This window comes from Dreissena polymorpha, chromosome 5, assembly GCF_020536995.1.
Source record: "Dreissena polymorpha isolate Duluth1 chromosome 5, UMN_Dpol_1.0, whole genome shotgun sequence".
NCBI classification, from domain to species: domain Eukaryota; kingdom Metazoa; phylum Mollusca; class Bivalvia; order Myida; family Dreissenidae; genus Dreissena; species Dreissena polymorpha.
Genome location: NC_068359.1, coordinates 115,991,502 through 116,013,192, shown reverse-complemented (window position 1 = coordinate 116,013,192; position 21,691 = coordinate 115,991,502). Strand labels below are relative to the sequence as shown.

The window sequence follows — 21,691 nt, the reverse complement described above, 5'->3', positions numbered from 1 at the left end:
TCTCGTTCTTATCCACTACTTTAATAAAAACACAAACTTTGAACAATATTCATTCGTATGTGATTCATGTCCGTTTATTCAAAACTTTAAATCGGGACATATTTGATTGGGATAAAGAAATAAGAGAGTACGTGTCGAATACATAAACTTATAATATGTTTATTGGGCGGCATAAAATCTTAACTTCAGATGTTTAACCCTCGCTAGAAAAACATAGCTGTATTAACCACTAACATCTTGTCATCTTTATTTACGGGATTTGTATGTATAACAAAGTTCAGTAGAATACGACTATTGATAATTACTAGTATTATCTATATTGCTAATTAAACATGTTCAAAGTGCTCTTGATTGTCTCAGATTGATATTTAAATTCCGGTTTAGTTTAAAACTAAAAATGGGTCACAGACACATATGTCCCCACAACACGTCTGCACACAGAAAACGCCACTGCATACTCCTACTACGTGGGGATATAAAAAAAACATCGTGCAGCGTGTTTGATTCTCTATGAATACCAAACACAAAGAGCTAAATCACACACACACAGCAATGTTCAGACTACAATGCTACAATACAACTCATAAGTATGTATATGATCACACATCTGACCACGGCAAATTGGCATATAATAAAAACAATGTCAAAAAAACAAGTTATTCATCCAACTTGTTGTCTCCTACTGGTAAAACCGGAGGGTTTATGGTTTGCGCTATGTCTGTCAGTCACACTTTTCTGGATTCTAAGATAACTTTAGAAGTTTTTCATATTTTTTTCATGAAACTTGAAAAATGGATAGATGGCAATATGGAATTTATGCATGTCATTTCATTTTGTTCATACGTAAAGAATTCTGGTTGCTAGTGCAACAAATAGACTAGAAATATTAACAAATAGACTAGAAATATTGCTGAAAATAATGAATCCTACGATAACTTAAAAAGTTCTTCATATTTTTTTCATGAAACTTGAAACATGGATAGGTGGCAATATTGAGATTATGCACGTCATTTCATTTTGTTCCCACGTCAACAATTATGGTTGCTATGGCAACAAATAGACTAAAAATATTGCTGAAAATAGTGGAGTTTTCAGCCGAATAATACAAATAACAATCATAAAAGTGTATTTTAACATATAGTTAATACATATAAAAAATACATGAAAAATGTCTCATTTAAAGTGTATATGTGTGCATCACTTCCTATATAGTGGATGGATTACAATTAATGTACCCTAAGTAAAGATGCTCAGAACATAGTTGCCGCTGGCGGGCGTCAGTAAACCAAAGCAACCGTCGCCCGATCCCACTATTCACCGACTGGGCTAAAGGGCAGCTAAAATAGGTGCGGTGGAACCCTCCTTCCAGTGGGGAGGCCACGTCGCTTGTACTGTGGGTCGCTGAGAAATAAGGTCATAATACTGCTTGAGCGCCGGAAACTCCCTCAACGTGGCCCCCAAACGCACGAGGAAAGCGACGAACGGGTAAAAAAACACGTCCGCCATTGTGAATCTGTCGCCGACAAGGTAAGAACGACCGGTCAGCGTCTATAAAGAGTGAGCATTGTCGGTTATAATATTTCAAGTTGTTTTTATCGCGTACAAAAAAAAATGCGTCTACCATTGTGAATAGGACAGTAACAATGTATTAGTACGATGCTCCCTTGAGTGAACAAGTGTTGAAGAACATTCTGACGATGGTAACGGTGAAAGATATGCGACACACAAACTACGATGGTAACTGAGTCGAAATACATCTTAAGGTACCGGTTTATGCATCTGTTCGCCAATAATGGACTAACAAACCTTTTTAAGGTATATCTAGCCTCAACCTATTTATGCCTAGCGTCTAGAAAAAGGCCTTGGCAAACACCGTAGACCCAGATGAGATGCCGCATGATGCGGCGTCTCATCAGGGTCTGTGCTGTTTGCATAAAGGAATTTCTGTAAGAAATATTCTAAATATAGAAATAAAAATACTAGACATCCCTAATTTTGGAAATAAATTGATCCAATTTAGAAGGATGGGAGAGACCACTAGACATAAATGAGTTAATACGCCCGACACAAAGCCCGAGTTCGCAGCACGAGCCAATGCAGGGCTATTGTTTGAATATTACTTTTTTCTATGAATCCCTTTCATGTCCATATTGTTATTCTGTCTTTCATACAAACGTCTGAACACATCTTCATCTGTTGTTAAACAATCGTTTTGTATTATTTGGTATTTTACTTAGTGTTAACAAGCTAAGGTATATAAAAGACCCAATGAAACGGCTGTGTATGGAAAATAGATCTGAGTATCAGGTACGAGCGAGTTTAACTGACTATTTCAAGAAAGACTTAACTTTTAGTATTTTAGTTTTGCTTGAGATTTAATATTTTATTTAATTTGATTTAGGTTGAGAATTAATATAACAGAAATAGAATTGCATCATTTTATCTATTTAAACACGCTGGCAGCAGACTGCAGTCTACATGAACGGTTGGGTTCAAGTGTGAAATGGAAACACTCAGCGAAAGCACAAAAAGCAATCATATGGATTCTAAATTGTCACAACCAGTGGAATTCTCAAAACGCGAGTCTTTGATCGAATATTTACTATATACTCAAGCTATTACCTAGATGTATTACGAAAGTTTTGGGAAATATAAGGCTGCAAGCAACATTGTAAACACAATTATGCAGTTGAATGTAACTCTGTTGCAACGCAACTGCTAGCTCAAAAATAGTTGACACTTATTATCACCGTCGATGGTTCTTTATTGTGGACCAAGACAAACCTATAACTAAATTATGAATTTGAACATGCACGATATTTTTTACAGTTAGCTGTTAAGATGTCGATTGCTGAAACAGTATTTACCTGATTGATTAAAATATGGCAATTCTTATAATTACAAGTACTATTCCATGTACTAGTATGTCAGTGGGCTTACTTTTGGCGTGTTTACTCGTCAAAACTCTTGAATAATTTTAAATCTCTGACCCAGGCCGATGTGTGTATACTTTTTAACGACATTTCTTTAAAACATAACTAAAACTGGACGTGACTAACGAGTGACTTAAAATTTTAGATAAGCATAATAATCTCAAAAGTTGGCGGGGGCTCAATTTGTGTTATCGGTCAAGGACAAAATAACTTTGGAAATTAGTAAATAAGTGTTATCGGTCAGGGGTACAATAACACTTAACAACATTGGGTCAGCTTCTCCAATGTATATGTGCACAATTTGCATAATATATTCCATGTTCAGCCCTTTCTCTGTTTTGGTCCTACACGTAAACCAAAATAACTTCCAGTAAACTATGTAATCAATATACCATGTAAGATTAATACGATAATGTGAGAGCAATGAATGAATGGAAAGTTATAACAACGTGCGCGTGATTGACAAAGCGCTTACCCTTTCCCAGTATCCGAGTTCTTCCTTGGCCTTCGTGAACTTTTCATCGAGCTCAGCTTGGTTTCGGTCCTCGGGCTTCGTATTCCATATTAAGTACACGATGGGCACTGCAGCGGGAATCCACATATTGTGTAAGAATGAATCATATATTCTAGAGCAGGGAACCATGCTTGTATAACATGAACAATATAGGCGCTAGAGCAGGAACCAGATATTAAGTATGGATAAAATAGGTCATTCAGCAGGAAACCAGTCATATAGTAAATGTATAGGTGTATAAGTGCTGAAGCAGGGAATCTGATACATATAGCGTTTTCCATAGGTCAAAGCTTGGAACCCGGCATGTAGCACACGAAATAAGCCGTAGCGAGGAGAGGATACTTAATAGTGTTAATCATATCACAACAGCGAGATACCAGATATCTTCAAGAACATTTTGTATGAAACCGGGGTACACCGTTTAATAACAGTAATATTCTTTTGCAAGTTATCAAGCTAGGAATTTTAAGTGGATTACTTAGACCAAGGTCTTTTTGTTATCGAACTTACAATAATCCAAACGCAAGGCGGGCATTAAAACCATTGCTCGTCTGTGCTACTTCGTTATACAATTCAAACACTTTTTTTCGAACATACCTGTGATGTTGCTCTGAATGTTACCGGACTCGAACATGCGCCAATACACCTGCGAGCGCTTCTCGACGTCGACCGGAAGTAGCCGGTTGCTATCGTTACTGTACTTCTCCTCCAGGTACATGCAGATGGCGTTCGACTCGTTCACGACTAGGGAGCCGTCCTTGAACGTCGGCACCTGGTTGACAAACAAGAAGGTCAAGTGGGTCCAAATCTTGATCCGAGTACTAGCAAATACCAAGGTGTGTGTGTTTGTAGTACATGTTCATTAAGTAAACCATATGTCCATCACCTTTAGACGACTTGAAAGTTGTGTTAAGCGGAACACGGCGATAAACAGGTGAAATCCCGTTCCTTTTAGTTATCGGTTTCACAACTAGTAAAATGCAACGCAGAGTTTTGCGAAATAATTAGTTGAAAAGGCAAAGGTAATAGTATGGCGATCATTTGAAAGGAAAGTATTACAGTTTTGAGTGGGAAAAGGATTATCAATGTTTGTATTTTGAAAACATGATATTGTGAATACATTGTAAAGGTTGTGTCTCTAGGCTTATTATTTTGCCAATTACTCATTTTCGACAACAACATAGGAAATTGGTCAAAAGTCTGAGTGTTCAGTTCTAATCATATACTTTCCAAACCATCTTTATTACAGAATGTCAAAATTACAAAGCATGTTCGTTTCTCCTTACGGCATTCCCTTTGATCAGCAAGTTTTCCTACATGTTCCCATCATTTCTATAGCAAAAAGCTGTCATCTTAACTTGGTGAGAAGATATAAAATCCAACAATCAAATATATATACATTGTATATAGCAGGTTAAACGGTGTCAAAACTGCCATTGGTATATGGTGTTGTTTTTTTTTAAGCGTTTCAAATTTACTTGACACACCGCTTCGTCAGGACATAAAAACACACAACAATAGAAACCTTGTGCCCATTTAAGCTGTTAGTCGGAGTTAAGCGACAAACTAAATTCAAACGTAATAAATACAGCCCAATCCAAAGTGCATTGACCATAGTTTTTTCCAAATAAGCCATCAACAACATACCCCTCTTATCTTATAAGTATTTCTCTTTAGGTCCCTATCTCATCAACATCACATGTCAAAATAAACTAACTTTGACCATGTAATTAGGTGAAAAAAGCTGTCGCGTTCCATAAGCCGACCTTTGCCTTTTTGATATTTTCCGCGCTTGGATATCGATCATTTTTGAATAATTCGCTAAAATAACTGTTTATATTCGCTAAATCAATTTAAAATTAACTAAAAATAATTAAAAACTAATATTTAATAGATAAATGAAATATTTCTGCATGTTATTACATATTTTTAGTCAATTGTTAAAAATATGACACCACAATAAAACAAGAGGGCTATGATGGCCCTGTATCGCTCCACTGTTTTTTATGCGAAAAAACGTGCAATGCGCATGGGTTGAAATGTACTCAAGCATGTGACTTTCTCTTTCTATCCCTCGTCCCACTGGGCGCTTAAAGTTGGAAGGGTGAGCATTTTTATATATGGAAAAAGTTACTTACGTGTTAACTAAACAGACTAAACCCCGGGAATTGTTGCACAGGTCCTTTGCTTACAACGTAGGTACATTTATCTCTCAAAAAGATATTGTCGTTCTTTCTATTTCACATATTTTTAGATGCTGAAGATCAAATCTATGCATTTGATTTGAAACAGATTCACAAGACCCATATGAATCAAAATGCCTTAACCCTTTACCAAACGACACATTTTGGACTTTCCCAATTTGAAAGAGGTTGCAGACGACAATTAAATGGTAATGGAATCTGAAGGAAATGATCAGGTAGGGTAGAAATAATTGTGATAAAAGGAGAAAATGCTCATCTTGAGCACTTTCTCCTTTTATCACAATTATTCATAAAGTCGTCAGCTACAAACCTGTAAAATCCTGTTAGTGTTTGGCAAAGGGTTAATAATCTCTGGTTCCTTCTTAAGAGCCTTTCACACTTTTATAACAAATACAATAGTAGCATTATTCCTTGTAAAGCATCATCTCAAAATATAGCAAGAGCTGTTTGTAAACTTGCATGCCCCCATATGGGCTGTCAGTTGTAGTGGCAGCCATTGTGTGAATACGTTATTTGGCACTGTGACCATGACCTTTGACCTAGTGACCTAAAAATCAATAGGGGTCATCTGCGAGTCATGATCAATGTACCTGTGAAATTTCATGATCCTAGGCATAAGCGTTCTTGAGTTATCACCCAGAAACCATTTAACTATTTCGGGTCACCGTGACCTTGACCTAGTGACCTAAAAATCAATAGGGGTCATCTGCGAGTCATGATCAATGTTCCTATGAAGTTTCATGATCCTAGGCATACGCGTTCTTGAGTTATCATCCGGAAACCATTTTACTATTTCGGGTCACCGTGACCTTGGCCTTTGACCTAGTGACCTGAAAATCAATAGGGGTCATCTGCGAGTCATGATCAATGTACCTATGAAGTTTCATGACCCTAGGCATAAGCGTTCTTGAGTTATCATCCGGAAACCATTTTACTATTTCGGGTCACCGTGACCTTGACCTTTGACCTAGTGACCTGAAAATCAATAGGGGGTCATCTGCGAGTCATGAACAAATTTGGTAGAGGACTATTAGATATCACTACATACCAAATTTAGTAGCTCTAGGCTCTATGATTATGAACAAGAAGATTTTTTAAGTTTGCACAAAATAGGCCTTATTTAAGCATATGTTCATTTTTTGTGACCCCCGGGGCAGGGTCAAATTTGTCCCCAGGGTCATAATTTGAACGAACTAAGTAGAGACCTATTAGATGTCACTACATACCGAATTTGGTAGAAATAGGCCCAATAGTTATGGACAAGAACGTTTTAAAATTTGCACAAAATGGGCCCAATATAAGCATATGTTCAATTTTGTGACCCCTGGGGAACAGTCAAATTTGATCCCAGGGGCTTAATTTGAACAAACCTGGTAGAGGACTATTAGATGTCACTACATACAAAATGTGGTAGCCCTGTGCCATACGGTTATGGACAAGAAGATTTTTAAAGTTTGGACAAAACAGGCCTTATATAAGCAAATTTTCAATTTTTTGACCCCCCGGGGCACGGTCAAAGTCGACCCCAGGGGCATAATTTGAAGAAACTTGGTCGAGGACTTTAAGACTTTAAGATGTCACTACATACTAAATTTGGTAGCCCTAAGCCCAATGGTTATGGACGAGAAGATTTTTAAAGTTTGCATAAAATAGGCCTTATATAAGCAAATATGCAATTTTTTGACCCCCCAGGGCAGGGTCAAATTTGACCCCAGGGGCATAATTTGAAGAAACTTGGTAGAGGACTATAAGATGTCACTACATACCAAATTTGGGAGCCCTAGGCCCTATGGTCATGGACAAGAAGATTTCTAAAGTTTTCACAAAATAGGCCTTATATAAGCAAATTTTCAATTTTTTGACCCCCCCCCCCCCCGGGGCAGGGTCAAATTAGACCCCAGGGGCATAATTTGAAGAAACTTGGTAGAGGACTATAAGATGTCACTACATACCAAATTCGGTAGCCCTAGGCCCAATGGTTATGGACGAGAAGATTTTTAAAGTTTTCACAAAATAGGCCTTATATAAGCAAATTTTCAATTTTTGACCCCCGGGGCAGGGTCAAATTTGACCCCAGGAGCATAATTTGAACAAATTTTGAAAAGGTTCACCCCAGACACATTCCTGAGAAATTTCATCAGAATTGGACCAGTAGTTTAGGAGAAGATGTTTAAAGAAAAAGTTAACGCACGGACGGACGGACGCACGCACGCACGCACGACGGACACAGGACCATGACATAAGCCCCGCTGGCCTCTGGCCAGCGGAGCTAAAAACTAGCCAACATATACCTACCCTACTTGGTTTGCGATGTTGGTAGAAACAAATGAACGTTGCTCTAAAGCAACCCGTTTTATTGAATATCAATGTCATACTTAGCTTCTGTGTGTTTTAATACAGCACACATGCAAAGAACCATCATTTCAGTAACATGTTGAACATACATATCTTTTTTATTGTTTAGATCAAAACCCGCCGTAGCTAAACTGTGTTGTTAGATCTTAAATACGTTTAAAAAATGTTCCGAGTCGAGGTACCGTTCACAATCACTCAATAGTGCTGGGGGGAATGCGGTCGCGTTATAAATGTCTCTCAACATCGTATTTAATATAAAACATCCCAGCCCCACCACTATCTTATGTGGCCTTCAACTTGTTATCAAATTTAATCTTCGACACGACCACCCGTACACCCACCTTATCACCACATGTCCACGTGAGGGTGGATGAACACGTATTAATGTCGATCTCTATGGCGTACCATTTGGGTCGAAAGTCTGTGTAGCCTTCTAGGTAAACATAAATTTGTGCTTCGAATAACATGTTGTAATTTGAAATACAAAAATTGTACTTCGAAGTACAAATATGAAATAAACATCGAAGTATATATTTGAACCACGAAGTACAATTTGTACTTCGACGTACATATTTGTACTTCGACGTGCATGTACAAATTTTCTGAACAGCAAATCAAAACACTCGTCTCTTAAGCCGCTTTTCCTTCAGATTTATTCATAATAAATGTTAAAAATCACTTTTTAAATTGAGGACAAAAAAAATAAATATCGAAATTGAAGAAAAATAATTAATGAATGTTATACATTGAACTCACCGTCAATATGTATCTGTATTGAAGGGTGGGTGTAGGCGGATACCTATGAATAACGTTCTGCTGGTGTACTTGAGTAAGGCTGGGTACTTAATCATTAATGTTGTTTGCACTAACAAACCAATGAAGGAAACAGTAACTTGAGCGTCGTTCTTTCTTTAATTTGACCTAGTTAAATAAGTCATGTGAACCATGTTCAAATTTTAACACGATATCATTTAGGTGAACATTCTGAACAGTTTGATGAAGAAATGAATGTTTAACATGCGGATCAAAGCGACAGATGTAAGGCGTCTTCTGATTGGCTAACACTCAAGGTGCGGTAAAAACTGTACCTCAAAGTACAATTTTCCCCTACAGAATATTTCCAATAACCCCATTTCATCACCTGTCCACGTGGATTGGCAGCCAAAATATCGGCCTCCTTGTTTTCCTTCTTGTCGAATGAGATTAGCTTGTTAGGCAGCCCCTCCCACATCTCCTTTTCCGCCAGAACCAGCATGGGCTTCCAGCAGGGAGGGGAGCCTGAACCCCACCACAGAAACATGTCCTTATTGGCAGCCATTTCTTATCTCTGTGAAATATATAGCCACTCGCATTCGTACAGCATATCATGCCGCAGCACATAAGGACTCACATATTCAGTGTTTTTGACATGCGAATATTGTGTATTAAATAGAGACGTTTTAACTCGTAACGTGTGCGGACGTCTCGAGGCTCTTCAATTTAAACCTTACATTGTATACGTGTGACTCTAATATTCCACCATACTGAAGGTTACTTAACATCAAACCACTTACAAGGGACTATGATTACTTTGGTGCATAAACGATTTGTCTAATCAAGCCACTGTATCTTTAAACTTTTAAACTGTATACTATACTATTTTATGTCGGTGTTATCCAAAAAGTAACATGACAAATCACAGGTGATCAAAACTTGTTTGTACTTACAAGTATAGTAAACAGTTTTGACAAAAGTTAAGCCCATTAGTATTCTGCATCAATATGCGATTTGTTTAAAAACGTTAACATATGAAGTTTGCTTTATCTTACTCTGCTAGATCGTACATTGTATTTAAACTTACCTTGTAAAACGCGGTATCCGACTAAGTGCCTAAAGCGAAAGTAAAGACTTTCGGGTCAAGGTCATCGAAATGTTCTAGAATGTAGTCCCCCTTTAAAAAAAGTTCACTATTGACTATATGTTCTATTTTTGTGTTATCATATAACTGATAACGTTTTGTTTTTGTTTTAATTTTGTAGCATGTACATTTGTATATAATTATGTTCACTAGCGTGTAAATCAATAAGGGGAAGTTAATCTCGCAAACTTGCAATTTAAACTAAGAAAGGTAGCCGTTATGCAGCGGAAGAAACTTCCCGTTCGGGAAACTAGGGGAATCCCCATATTGGTTTCCTGATCGGAAAACTCATAGACAAAATTTTCATTTTTATTCCCGATCGGGAAATGAAATAGCAATTTTATGGTGGGTTCAGAAAATGGGCTGGGGGAAACTTTAATATACAAAAAATCTGTTTTTAACACCGCCTTTCTGTAGAGGAAATACATATCTTATTTTTTACCGTGCAAATTGTTTTTAAAGGCCCTGATTTTCTTTCAATACGGTTGCTAAATTTGTATAATCTACATAAAAATGTTAAAATCAGTGGTTTCCCGAATTAGAAACCCAATTTCCTGATCGGGAAACTATTCGATTTGACAGTTTCAGTGGGTTCCTGATTGGGAATCATTGTTTCCTAATCACGAAAAAATACATATGTATCCAGTTATTGTATACATTTATTATTTCTAGACATAAACACAAACATGGCATCAAAAGTTGAAGGCGGACGTTTTCCTGAACAATGTGGCACTAGTTCTAGATATGCTTTCATACTGGAAATTTCAGCCTAATCAGAAAATTGTCCAAAGAACTAAGATCAGAAAAGTACGAAAGCCCATAAGTACCATTGAAAAAAAAATCGAAGTCGTATTAACGCAAATAAAGGCGTAACTACCATAACAAACACGTACACGCAAACAAACGCATTATAGCGCTAATAAACTCGAAATAACGCTACGAAAGGCGTAATAACGCCATAATGGAAGGCTTTAAACGCGTAAAAGGTGTAATAACGCTAGAAAATTTCATAGGCGTATAAACGCTTTAAAAAAGTCGTAATAACGCCTTTTGTACTATGTAAAGTGATGGCATCTTTAAAGACATTAAATCAAATCAAAACGTTATGGATACAGTAGAGTTTATTGCTTTTGTAAAGACAATATCAGTCTTTCTATAAATCGTCCTTATAAGCCAGAATAGGCAACCGACATTTGTACGGAATCCTGTTAGTACAATCCCCTATGAATGGGTTTATTTTAAGCCTATTATGTTACTTTATAGTACGACGATGCTGTTAGTGGAACCATCCACATAGGAAAGTGACGGAAGTCAAATGATCACATGTACACGTTTAAATCATTTTTTTACTAATGACTGAGATATTCAAGTTTGAATAGTGTTGCGTTAGAAAACTTTCCAAGTGTACGTTTACGACAGCTAATTCGATGAGCATTCAATCGTCTATAACGATATGTGATACTAAATAGATCTATTGTGACGTGAAAAAAACATTTTATTTTCCAAACGGGAAGTTTCTTCCACTGTTATGTGTTTCCTATACGAAATAGAGAAGCATGGCTTCATATCTGCACATAAAGTTATGGCCCAATCAAATAAAACCATTTGTAAAACGAGGTTATACCATGTCGTGTTCATTTAACAATTTAAACGCGGTGTTCTATTCTTTTGTTTTCCCAGACTTTGTATTTATCTCGCATAGAAGTTAGACTATTACGGCAATATTATATATCGGAAAATTTAGCAGGCACTTACATAGGCATTTTACACCAGTCATGTTAAAGAAACACAAAATTGACCAATGCCGGGTTTACTTCCAGTTTCGAAACAAGCGTATGAACCTTTTCACCGATTTTGGCATATATTGAAGTTTGTCATTAAATTGTTTATATTGATAAATGTAAACATTGAATCTAAAAAGCTCTCGTAAAAAACAAGAATAAAATTAAAGAAAGAAAAAAGTAACCCTCAACTGGGCACGAACCACGGACCTCTGGAGTAAAAGTGTATCGCCTAGACCATTCGGCCATCCTTGCTCATACATGAGTGATGTATTTTATTCTTTATATAAGTGATCCTCGTAGTGTCACAAAAATAACGACAACAAAAGAACTCTCCAAATTATTCATTCCTTTGGCCTTGCAACGCTTTATAATTTTCAGGTTTTAGATCGTCAAAAGATGCATATAATGGATGTTTTAGAGCATGGTAAATGTTCAGCATTACTGTTTGCTCACAAATATCATAACTAAAACGAAAATTTGCGAATTTGAAACAACTTTTTTTTTATTTTGTCAATTTACCAAAACTTGATAAGGCCCTTTTAATAGAAACAATATTTAATATTGTTCTTGAACATATGTTTTCTAAAAGTTTACTAAGATCTGTCATGGAAATTTAAGTTTTAATGTTAAATGTGTACAAATCAAACAGAATCTAACATTGCGTTGTGTAACATATCAAGTTGATTTAGTGTTGTGCTTTCTTTAAATCCCACGATGTAAATTGTTACAGTATTTGCTGGTTGTAACACACTGTATCGTATGACGTTACAATTTAATATGATGGGAGTAAGGCCGATTTAAAATTAAAGATATCAATAGTTAAATTTTTCCTGATATTTACCTCTGGGGCTCGGTGTAATGTGCATTTTCTCTCAAGTGTATGATTTATGATTTAAGTACTTTGTTATAATCTTAATTTTCAATGATGTCACTTAATAACAATTGAAGGACAGAAAAAAATATATCAAATACAACATATTACAATGAAAATAACAAGTATTTCAATTAATCATGTAATTCGTTGTATATAAATAATTCATATTAATGAATTAATTACTATGTAACACCTTTCATGGGTGCATTATCAAGTAAAATACTTACTTTACAGTACTTAAACAGATAAAACACATTTTGAGATGCCCCAAGGTTTTGATGGCAAAAAACGACTGGAACTAGAATAAATATAGTTAGTGTTCGGATGTATTAGGCACACAGATTAACAAAGCATAGCTCACAGTTTACAGCAACGAGTTGACTGGATCAGAATTGTGTAAATTCTGTGGGTCAGAATTATTGCTTAAAGATTTATCCTTCATTTAATATCATCAGATGTATTTGCTGCGTAGCAATATATGATTGGTGAAGTCACAAGGACAAGTTAAAAGTGTTTCCGATCTGATCCGTCAACTGTTGTTTTTTATAAGTCAACTGTAGTAATTATTATTTTTATTACATAATGATGATTCAGAATGATTTAAAATTTACAATAACATGTAAGAAAATATGGAAAATTCCAGGAAAATTACACCGTACGTTTCATGTTGTTGTTATTGTTTTGACATGTCATTTCTACTTCATAATTGTTTTCTTGGAAACAGCATTTTCGTGAGTTTATTGCTTTGGTTCGCTTAAATTAATTGTTCGGTAGTTTATCAATAATCACAGACAAACATATTGTTAACAGCAGAAACATGTATACACTATTCAACGAACGCAACGATTAAATCCATCAGTTTATAATCCCTCCATAAAATGCGTATCACCGCACGGTCCCTCCTTCCAATGCGGGGGCCATGTTTGCTGAGCCGACGGTCGATTAACTAAGAACTCGTAGTAACCGCGTAGCGCCGGAAACTCGTCCAGTTTGGCTCCCAGCCTCACTATGAAAGCAACGAACGGGAAGCAGCAGACGTCAGCCATAGTGAACTTGTCGCCGACAAGGTACCTCCTTCCGGTCAGAGTCTGGAGAATATATACGTAGTCTTGATGAACATATACGTAGTATAAAAATCTTGTTTACTTATTTCTTTTTTATTTATTTATTTACTTATTTATTGATTTAATGTTATCATCAAGAAGAGCAACATGGTCAAAAAATATTTATCAAGTTTCTGTTTCCCTCCTGTGGTTTTATCACCATGTTCACTCCATGTTTAAATAATAAGTCATCCAAGAAACTTGTTAAAAGGGAGGTAATTTAACACAACCTTGTTCGAGAATTTCTAAAGAGCTGCTTCCCTTCTATTATTTCTTTTGCATTTAATCTTACCATGGGAGTTATTAATAATTAATGGAGTCTTCATAAGGAGTATTTCATCGCGTTGCTTCTTGTTAAACGCTTATAATGACAATAAAATAAGCCCAAATCTGTTTTAAACACTATTAATATTAACTCTAGTATTTGTATAAGTGAACTACATTGTGTATGTTGTAAATCTTTAAATCCGTGGTGAGAATAACATTTATTAATTATTGACACATAAGTTGTTATTCAAACATTAAGTTATTGTGTTATGTCTGTATACAGTGTTTTGACAAATACTCAACCATCGTTTGTTAGTCTCATATACCATATTAAAGTATTTGACATTCGTTCTAAATGGAAACTACTATTGTGAATTCTGAAGTAACAAGCCGTTCATTTAGTAGGTCTGTAAGAATCTGCAATTCTCGTTAATGTCAATTTATATTATCTACATGTGTGTGTTTGGTTGGTTGGATTGCTCTCTCTTTGTAACATTACACGTTAAAGATGTATCATGGCAGTCCGCTAACCAACTCACATATCCTCGGATTGCTTGTTTTTCAGTTCTAGGTACACATGCAAGTAACTTTCGACTGCATTACTCAGTCAACCAACTCACACTGTGCTAGCAGGCTTACCAGCTCTAAGTGCACATACTAAATCCAGTAACTGACAACTCCCTACTAAAATCAAAGCTAGGGCGAGAACATTAAAGAAGTTATTTTTTAACCAATCCCCACACACATTATGTAGTCGAGCCGGGGATCGAGTCCGCGATCCTCGCATTCTTAGTCCAGCGCCCTACATACTGAGCTGACATACCCAGTTCATTTAAAGTCCACGTTCGCGGAGATATATATGGGCAGAATCGTAAGAAAACGTATTTTACTGAGGATATCACTGAAACTCCGGTTGAAATCGGTTGAAACCAAAAATATAACGATTTTTATGTTGGGGTTGAGTACGGTAAAGTACGAAAACGACCTAATTAATATTCATGATTCGACACGTTAATTCGAAACTAAACAAACAAAATTGCGGATACGGGCGAATTTAGCGGATAGAAGGTAAGAACAAATGCAAATACATCTGTTACAGACGGAAACTGAGTTGCAACGCTACGTTTTTGCTAAATCTATGTATTTATCTTCCATATTTTAATAATGTTTAGAGAAAGATAAATATATAGATATAATTTGCATAAATCGCGACGCTGCAATGATTTTGCGTGTATTTATGATCATTTATATATTATTTTATCGATTCAAACTCGATTTTGACCAGGTTTTTGATGTCAACCTCGATAAAAAATATATCTCAATGAATTTATGTAAAGTTTATTTATCGCTATACCATTTATATGCAAAACAACGATCTTTTCCGCGAACGGGGACTTTAATATATTTCATGATTCAAATTGTCAATATTTTAAAGTTGTTTAGTGTATTACCGTTCCAGGAAAAACTTCCATACAGATATACTATAGCAAATTTCAAACCATGTAAGATTTCTACCTAAGTGGACATTAAATTATTTATATATTAAGTCTTCCAGCAACCCTTATTGATTTTAAGACACTGTCTTGGGGAAAGTAATTTTCTTGCGTTTTTAAAGAAATATTATTTTCACCTGAATGGACATTTAAGCCATGTCTTTCTCTTGTAAAGACACAATTGAGAGCAACTAACCCTCAAGCGATGTCAACACCTTTCGGTATCTTAATACACGGATACGCCTGTTCTCAATATCTGGATACACCGTCATTTAAATACCCACTCTCATGTATCCGGATACACTTTAAGCAATTTTTCCAGTTTCTGGATACGAGAACATATAAACTAACTTTTCCCAGTATCCGGTTTATCATTGTACATTCTTCCAAATCCTAGTATCTGGAGAAATCAATCGCGCACCCTATGCCAGCATCCGGATAACCGATACGTTCTATACTTGCCAGAATTACATGTACGCAACTTCTCCAAGTTCCTGGATACCCCTATGATAACCCTTTACCAGTACCCAGATTTCATCCTATAACCTCTTGGTATCCTAAAACAATCAAGTAACCAGTTCCCTAAATGGATCCACTAATATTTCAGAATGTGGATACCCTGTACGTACCCTCTCCCAGTACCCAAGCTCCGTTTTGGCCCTGTTCACCCTTGCGGTGACGTCTATTTTGTTCCAGTCGTCTGCGGACATGAGCCAGCGCTCATAGATCAACGGCTTTAGACAAAGAAAACAGTAATAACAAGAGATTGCCAAGCAATATTGTCCCCTACCGGTGAAACTCCACCATTGTCAGATTATTTTTGAAATAAAGTTTGTTGCCATAGCAACCAGAATTCTTGACGTAGGAACAAATTGAAATGACGTGCGTAATCTCCATATTGCCATCTACCTATATTTCAAGTTTCATGAACAAAAACATGAAGAACTTTTAAAGTTATCGCAGGATCCAAAAAAGTGTGACAGACAGACAGACAGACAGACAGACAGACAGACAGACAGACAGACAGACAGACAGACAGACAGACAGACAGACAGACAGACAGACAGACAGACAGACAGACAGACAGACAGACAGACAGACAGACAGACAGACAGACAGACAGACAGACAGACAGACAGACAGACAGACAGACAGACAGACAGACAGACAGACAGACAGACAGACAGACAGACAGACAGACAGCAGGCAGGCAGGCAGGCAGGCAGGCAGGCAGGCAGGCAGGCAGGCAGGCAGGCAGGCAGACAGACAGACAGACAGACAGACAGACAGACAGACAGACAGACAGACAGCAGACAGACAGACAGACTCACGGACACACAGAGCGCAAACCATAAGTCCCCTCCGGTTTCACCGGTAGGGGACCATTATATACTATATGATATTTCAGATGAAATGGGTAAATTGAGAGCTTGCGAGGTTGTGGTATTAAGATATTTGTGGTCTAAAAAAGACTGATTGCGGCAATGAGTGATTTAGAGAATGTGTTATCGGAAATGCGTGTGATTTAGTGCGTACTAAACATAGATTACAAGACGTGCACGCGTTATCATGTAAGTGCGTTGGCGACCGCGCGAGCGTGTGTTTTTTAAGTGTAGTTATTTGAGTTCTGCCGCTCGTTTGCATTTTAACGATATGTATTTTATGCTATATATGCACCTATAACGCTGGAAAGCAAATTATCGGCCTCAAACATGCGCCAATAGACCTGCGAGCGCTCTTCGACGCTGGCCGGGAGTAGCCGGTTGCTGTCGTTACTGTACTTCTCCTCGAGGTACATGCATATTGCGTTCGACTCGTTCACGACCAGGGAGCCGTCCTTGAACGTCGGCACCTGTTCAATAAAAATGTATCATGGGTAATAGCATAAAAATGCTTTAAAGAATTGGTCAAGCGTCTGTTATGTAATTGTGCACTAATTGCATACTAAACTTTATTTAAACATAGTATCGTTAAAGTGAATATTTACATTTAATAGTTGATAGGTATTATTATAATTATGTTCCAATGCCATATATTTTATTTGAGCTCGATTTTGTCGGAAGCCGTAGATTTTTTTAGCCACACTCGAGTTCTTTATGGCTTTTTGGGTTTCGAACTCTAACCGCGTGGGGTTCAAACTAACGATTTTCTGATCATTTTAGGCGTACAACAAGTTAACATCAAAACTCAATTTTATAATGATTGATTCACATGATTTATAATTACCATTACAACATCTTTGGAACACGAAAGTCGTGGAAACACGTCGATATTTTTTATATATAAAGTTTCTGTAATATTCAATGAACGATGTCATAAAAAAATTGCTCGTACGTGCTTGTTATGATTTCTATTATACCATAACCCGCACACTCACCTGCCCGCGCTGATTCACGGCCATGATGTCCGCCCCTCTCTGCTCGTTCTTGTCGAAGGAGATCTGCTTATTGGGCAGCCCCTCCCACAGCCCCTTCTCTCCGAGGACCAACATGGGCTTCCACGAGGGGCACGAACCCGAACCCCACCACAGAAACATGGCTCGGTTCGCCGCCATTATTATTCTGGTTATATGTGTATATATATGATGTTGCTGCTATTGCTGTTGTTGCTGTTGTTGTTGTTAATTATAATAAGATTAATGATGTGTTTTATAAGATCCAAACCCGAAGTCCTGGAGTCGCCACGGCACAATGCTCTTTAACGTAAATGGAATCAATGATTTGGTTTGGTATATTATTAAAATACAATTCAGCAAAGCCATTACGTTGACATGCTTTTGCTTCGACACTCACAACCCTAACGCTTGTGTGGATATTAAAGGGATCTTTTCACGGTTTGGTAAATTGAAAAAATTGAAAAAAGTTGTTTCAGATTCGCAAATTTTTGTTTTAGTTATGATATTTGTGAGGAAACAGTATTACAGTATTACTGAACATTTTCCATGGTCTAATATAGCTAATATATGCGTCTTTTGACTATTTAAAAACCTAAAAATTATAAAGCGTTACAACGCGAAACAATTGATAATTGGGAGAGTTCTGTTATTGTCGATAAATTTTGTGAAACTGCGAAGATTGCTCATATAATGCATAAAATACTTCAACCAAGTATGCTTGACAGAATAGTCGAGCGGGCTAATGCGTTTTTACTCCAGGACTCCGGGGGTCACTGTTTCGAGTCCAGCTTCGGCGTCTTTTTTTTTCCTTTTTCAAATTTTATTCTTGATTTTTTACTGGAGCTTTTAAGTTCCAATGTTTACATTTATCAATATAAAGCATTTAATGACTTATTTCAAAACATGCCAAAAACTGTGAAAAGGCCCCTTAAAGACGTGACGAATAACGTGATTCAAACGCAATAATACACACCGAACAGTCAAATCTGTTACGGAATAGTTTATCGATGAATCAATAGTGCCACATAGAGGCGAATGTCTGTCTGCCTTGATACGTTGGACCCTGCATCATGATAGACTGCGCACAATTCTTGTAATAATCCAATAGTTTGGTCTCTTGTTACGCGTGTAAACATCTCGTTATTCATATTGTATCAGAAATAGACTGCATGAAAGAACAGACTACAGAACATTATGCATACATTTTACTTCATACCAACAAGGTGCAGCCCGCATAATTTTATCATCTGTTATAAGAGTAGCAGGAATATCTAGAAAGCAACAGCATATCGTCGCTTACACAATAAATGCTCCTAAAACGCGCTATATGAATGCGTAACTATGCTATGTACTTTAGTCGAATCACCAACTTCGACACGTGGCGCAGTTAAATGGTAAATTATAGCAATGTATATAACCACTTAACTAACCCGGACTGATCATTCATAACCATGGGCGTCCGCACATAGGGGCAAATGGGGTCAGCTGACCCCCCCCCTGGAAAATCGATGAGCGAAAAAGATAGTTGAATATGGAAAAATCTATACGTGCACAATTATGATTCCTGAATTGAACAGTTTGGGTCAGAATGACCCCTGGTTAGTTTCACACGAACATCAACTCCCATTTACATGTAAACAAGTAATGGATGCGGTTATTGCACAATTTATTAACTCTCAAAACATTGTTTTAAACCTGATTCATTCATTCGTGCGGAGAAGTCAATTTATTAACAATGAACATTTATTCAATCCCTAAATAGGAAGTGAAGACGATGTGGGTCTCTGCCAAATTTTTCGATGATTTTTTGAATAAAAATATTCCTGTCGGTGTTGATCCGATCCCTGTTAACCTCATCATGCATAATCCTGAGAGCCTGTCATCGGACATGGTGGATCTTAGCCATGTCTTGACTCGTCTCAGCGTGCTAAATGATCATTCCAACGTACAAGTGGTGGGGGCAGGGTTAATAATATAATCATCACCTAACGCACAGCCGGAAAAAAAAACGTTTTTGACCATGTCAACAAAATCTTACTCATTCTGTTTGATGGATTCCTTCTTGTTCCTGTTGTACCATGACATTGCGTCTTGTTCAAAATTATCGATTTGATAAAATTCGTCGATGGTTAGGACTGTATCTTTATAGTCTGATCGATTGGAATTTTGATGTGGATGGAGTTGATATAACATAAATGCAGGCATATTAGATTATCAAAATCGGCTTCCTAGAGACTGGATCAGCGAGTCCATGTATGGAATATAAGTCATGCGTCGATAGTATTCTTCACTGGTTCCACCAACATAAATCCCTCAATACGGCTTTGCTATGAATCCAACGGCGGTCCTATTCATATTTAATATTTACAAATTACAGTAACAAAACAAATGGCTGCGCTACGCCCTGTACCGTGATATCGAAACATGATACTGTACAAGATGACGTAATTCCAGAAAACAATTTATTCAAACCACGAAGATCAACTGAATTGTTTGAAGCCATTTAAATGTATGGCGAACCTAATGCTATTAATAACTACAATGTTCTATTTAACAAGCGATCTTATTTCACACTTATAGCACTACCTCCCGCGACAGTGTACGTAGTGGTAAGTTTAAACGAGGAAGTGTTTTATTACAGGAAAATATTTCATCTCGTTTCAGGCCTTTAAAAACATAATCCAGTAAATACATCAAAGATACTTATCAGTGAATGGACACGTACCATGTGGGTGTTCGAATTAAGCAATTGGCGATCGCTAAGACAACTTGAACACCCCCACCCCTATCCCCACACACACGCTAAACTTTGCTACAAGATACGCGATAGTGATCAGTTTCGGGGAGACATGTTCATGTGTTCAATACTGTTACAACGGTAGAGTAATGAACAGCTTATCACCAGTGAATAAAACTTCAATGGACGAATAACACTGAAGTATACTGATGTGTCGTGCTATGTAACTACTCGCTGCATCATGTACACGGGTTTACATGTACACTGAACAATACATGAGTAATAATATACAGCAGCTGTTGTTAAGTAATGCCTTGCGGACAGCAAGCTGATACTCTTAGTTTAATATCTATGAAGGAATGAGTCAATTGATGAGTAGCAGAAACATCCAGGGTGACTGATCTGACTATGCGTGTAAGCCTGTATATGAGACTACAACTATTCACAGTACGTAGTTACACGCCTCTAATAAATTATTGATTCATGTTGTGATGCTGCTGATGGGTCATCCATAAAGTAAGTCACATTTGTTTGACCTTTTTTTACCCATCCCTCCCTCCCACTTGTTTTTAACTGTCAAAGATAGCCCCCCCCCCCCCTAAAACAAAAAGTAAAAAAATACGCCCGTTTTCGAACATTTTGTAATTAACATTGAACTAAAATTTAATCTAAAACACTCTTTACTATTTTACTTATAAACATATATATATTTAACTTAAAAGTATTATTAAAATGACTTTAATAGTAAAACAGTTCATTTTCAGTTGTTGTCACAGATATTAATAGAAGCAGTATTTCATTCTAGGCAGAATTGAAAACAAAATTGCAAACGATAGACTGAAAAATTAAATTCTACACATCATTTATCTGCTTCTCATTCATTAACAATAGGTAAAGTCAGGTTAAGATAATCATACGATTATGCATTTTTTAATACTGGAAAAGAAGTTGAATAGCGAAAACTTGACCTCACCCAGTTATGAAAAAAAATCAAACAAAACAAATTGACAAAAAAAAACTACAAATTACAAAGTATGTGACATAAAACTAATTCAAATGTTAAACTTTTAAAAAATTACTTTGTAAAGCTATTAAAATTAAAAAAAATATATATATAAGGGTAAATTAGATTTTT

The 21,691-nt window shown here is 36.7% G+C and overlaps 3 protein-coding genes across 5 annotated transcripts; all 3 read right to left on the bottom strand.

The window, feature by feature from the left end:
• Positions 1-143: 143 nt before the first annotated feature.
• On the bottom strand, positions 144-10,004 carry LOC127882447 (glutathione S-transferase A-like). Of its 3 annotated transcripts, none has more exons than XM_052431087.1 (5): positions 9,847-10,004; positions 9,148-9,333; positions 4,045-4,219; positions 3,409-3,515; positions 144-1,548 (listed from the first exon to the last, which is right to left on the bottom strand). In XM_052431087.1, exons 2-5 carry the CDS (start codon positions 9,322-9,324, stop codon positions 1,327-1,329), a joined length of 681 nt encoding a protein of 226 aa, XP_052287047.1. In that variant the 5' UTR covers positions 9,325-9,333; positions 9,847-10,004; the 3' UTR covers positions 144-1,326. The 3 variants fall into 3 exon arrangements, with proteins under 3 accessions (XP_052287047.1, XP_052287048.1, XP_052287049.1); XM_052431088.1 differs by lacking the exon at positions 9,847-10,004 and adding an exon at positions 9,713-9,736; XM_052431089.1 differs by lacking the exons at positions 9,148-9,333; positions 9,847-10,004 and adding an exon at positions 7,947-8,141.
• A 3,114-nt stretch (positions 10,005-13,118) lies between these two features.
• Positions 13,119-16,204, bottom strand: LOC127882450 (glutathione S-transferase A-like). Its single transcript, XM_052431092.1, has 2 exons — positions 16,054-16,204; positions 13,119-13,649 (listed from the first exon to the last, which is right to left on the bottom strand). Exons 1-2 carry the CDS (start codon positions 16,132-16,134, stop codon positions 13,422-13,424), a joined length of 309 nt encoding a protein of 102 aa, XP_052287052.1. The 5' UTR covers positions 16,135-16,204; the 3' UTR covers positions 13,119-13,421.
• An 858-nt stretch (positions 16,205-17,062) lies between these two features.
• Positions 17,063-17,985, bottom strand: LOC127882449 (glutathione S-transferase A-like). Its single transcript, XM_052431091.1, has 2 exons — positions 17,802-17,985; positions 17,063-17,276 (listed from the first exon to the last, which is right to left on the bottom strand). Exons 1-2 carry the CDS (start codon positions 17,976-17,978, stop codon positions 17,085-17,087), a joined length of 369 nt encoding a protein of 122 aa, XP_052287051.1. The 5' UTR covers positions 17,979-17,985; the 3' UTR covers positions 17,063-17,084.
• Between the last annotated feature and the right edge of the window lie 3,706 nt (positions 17,986-21,691).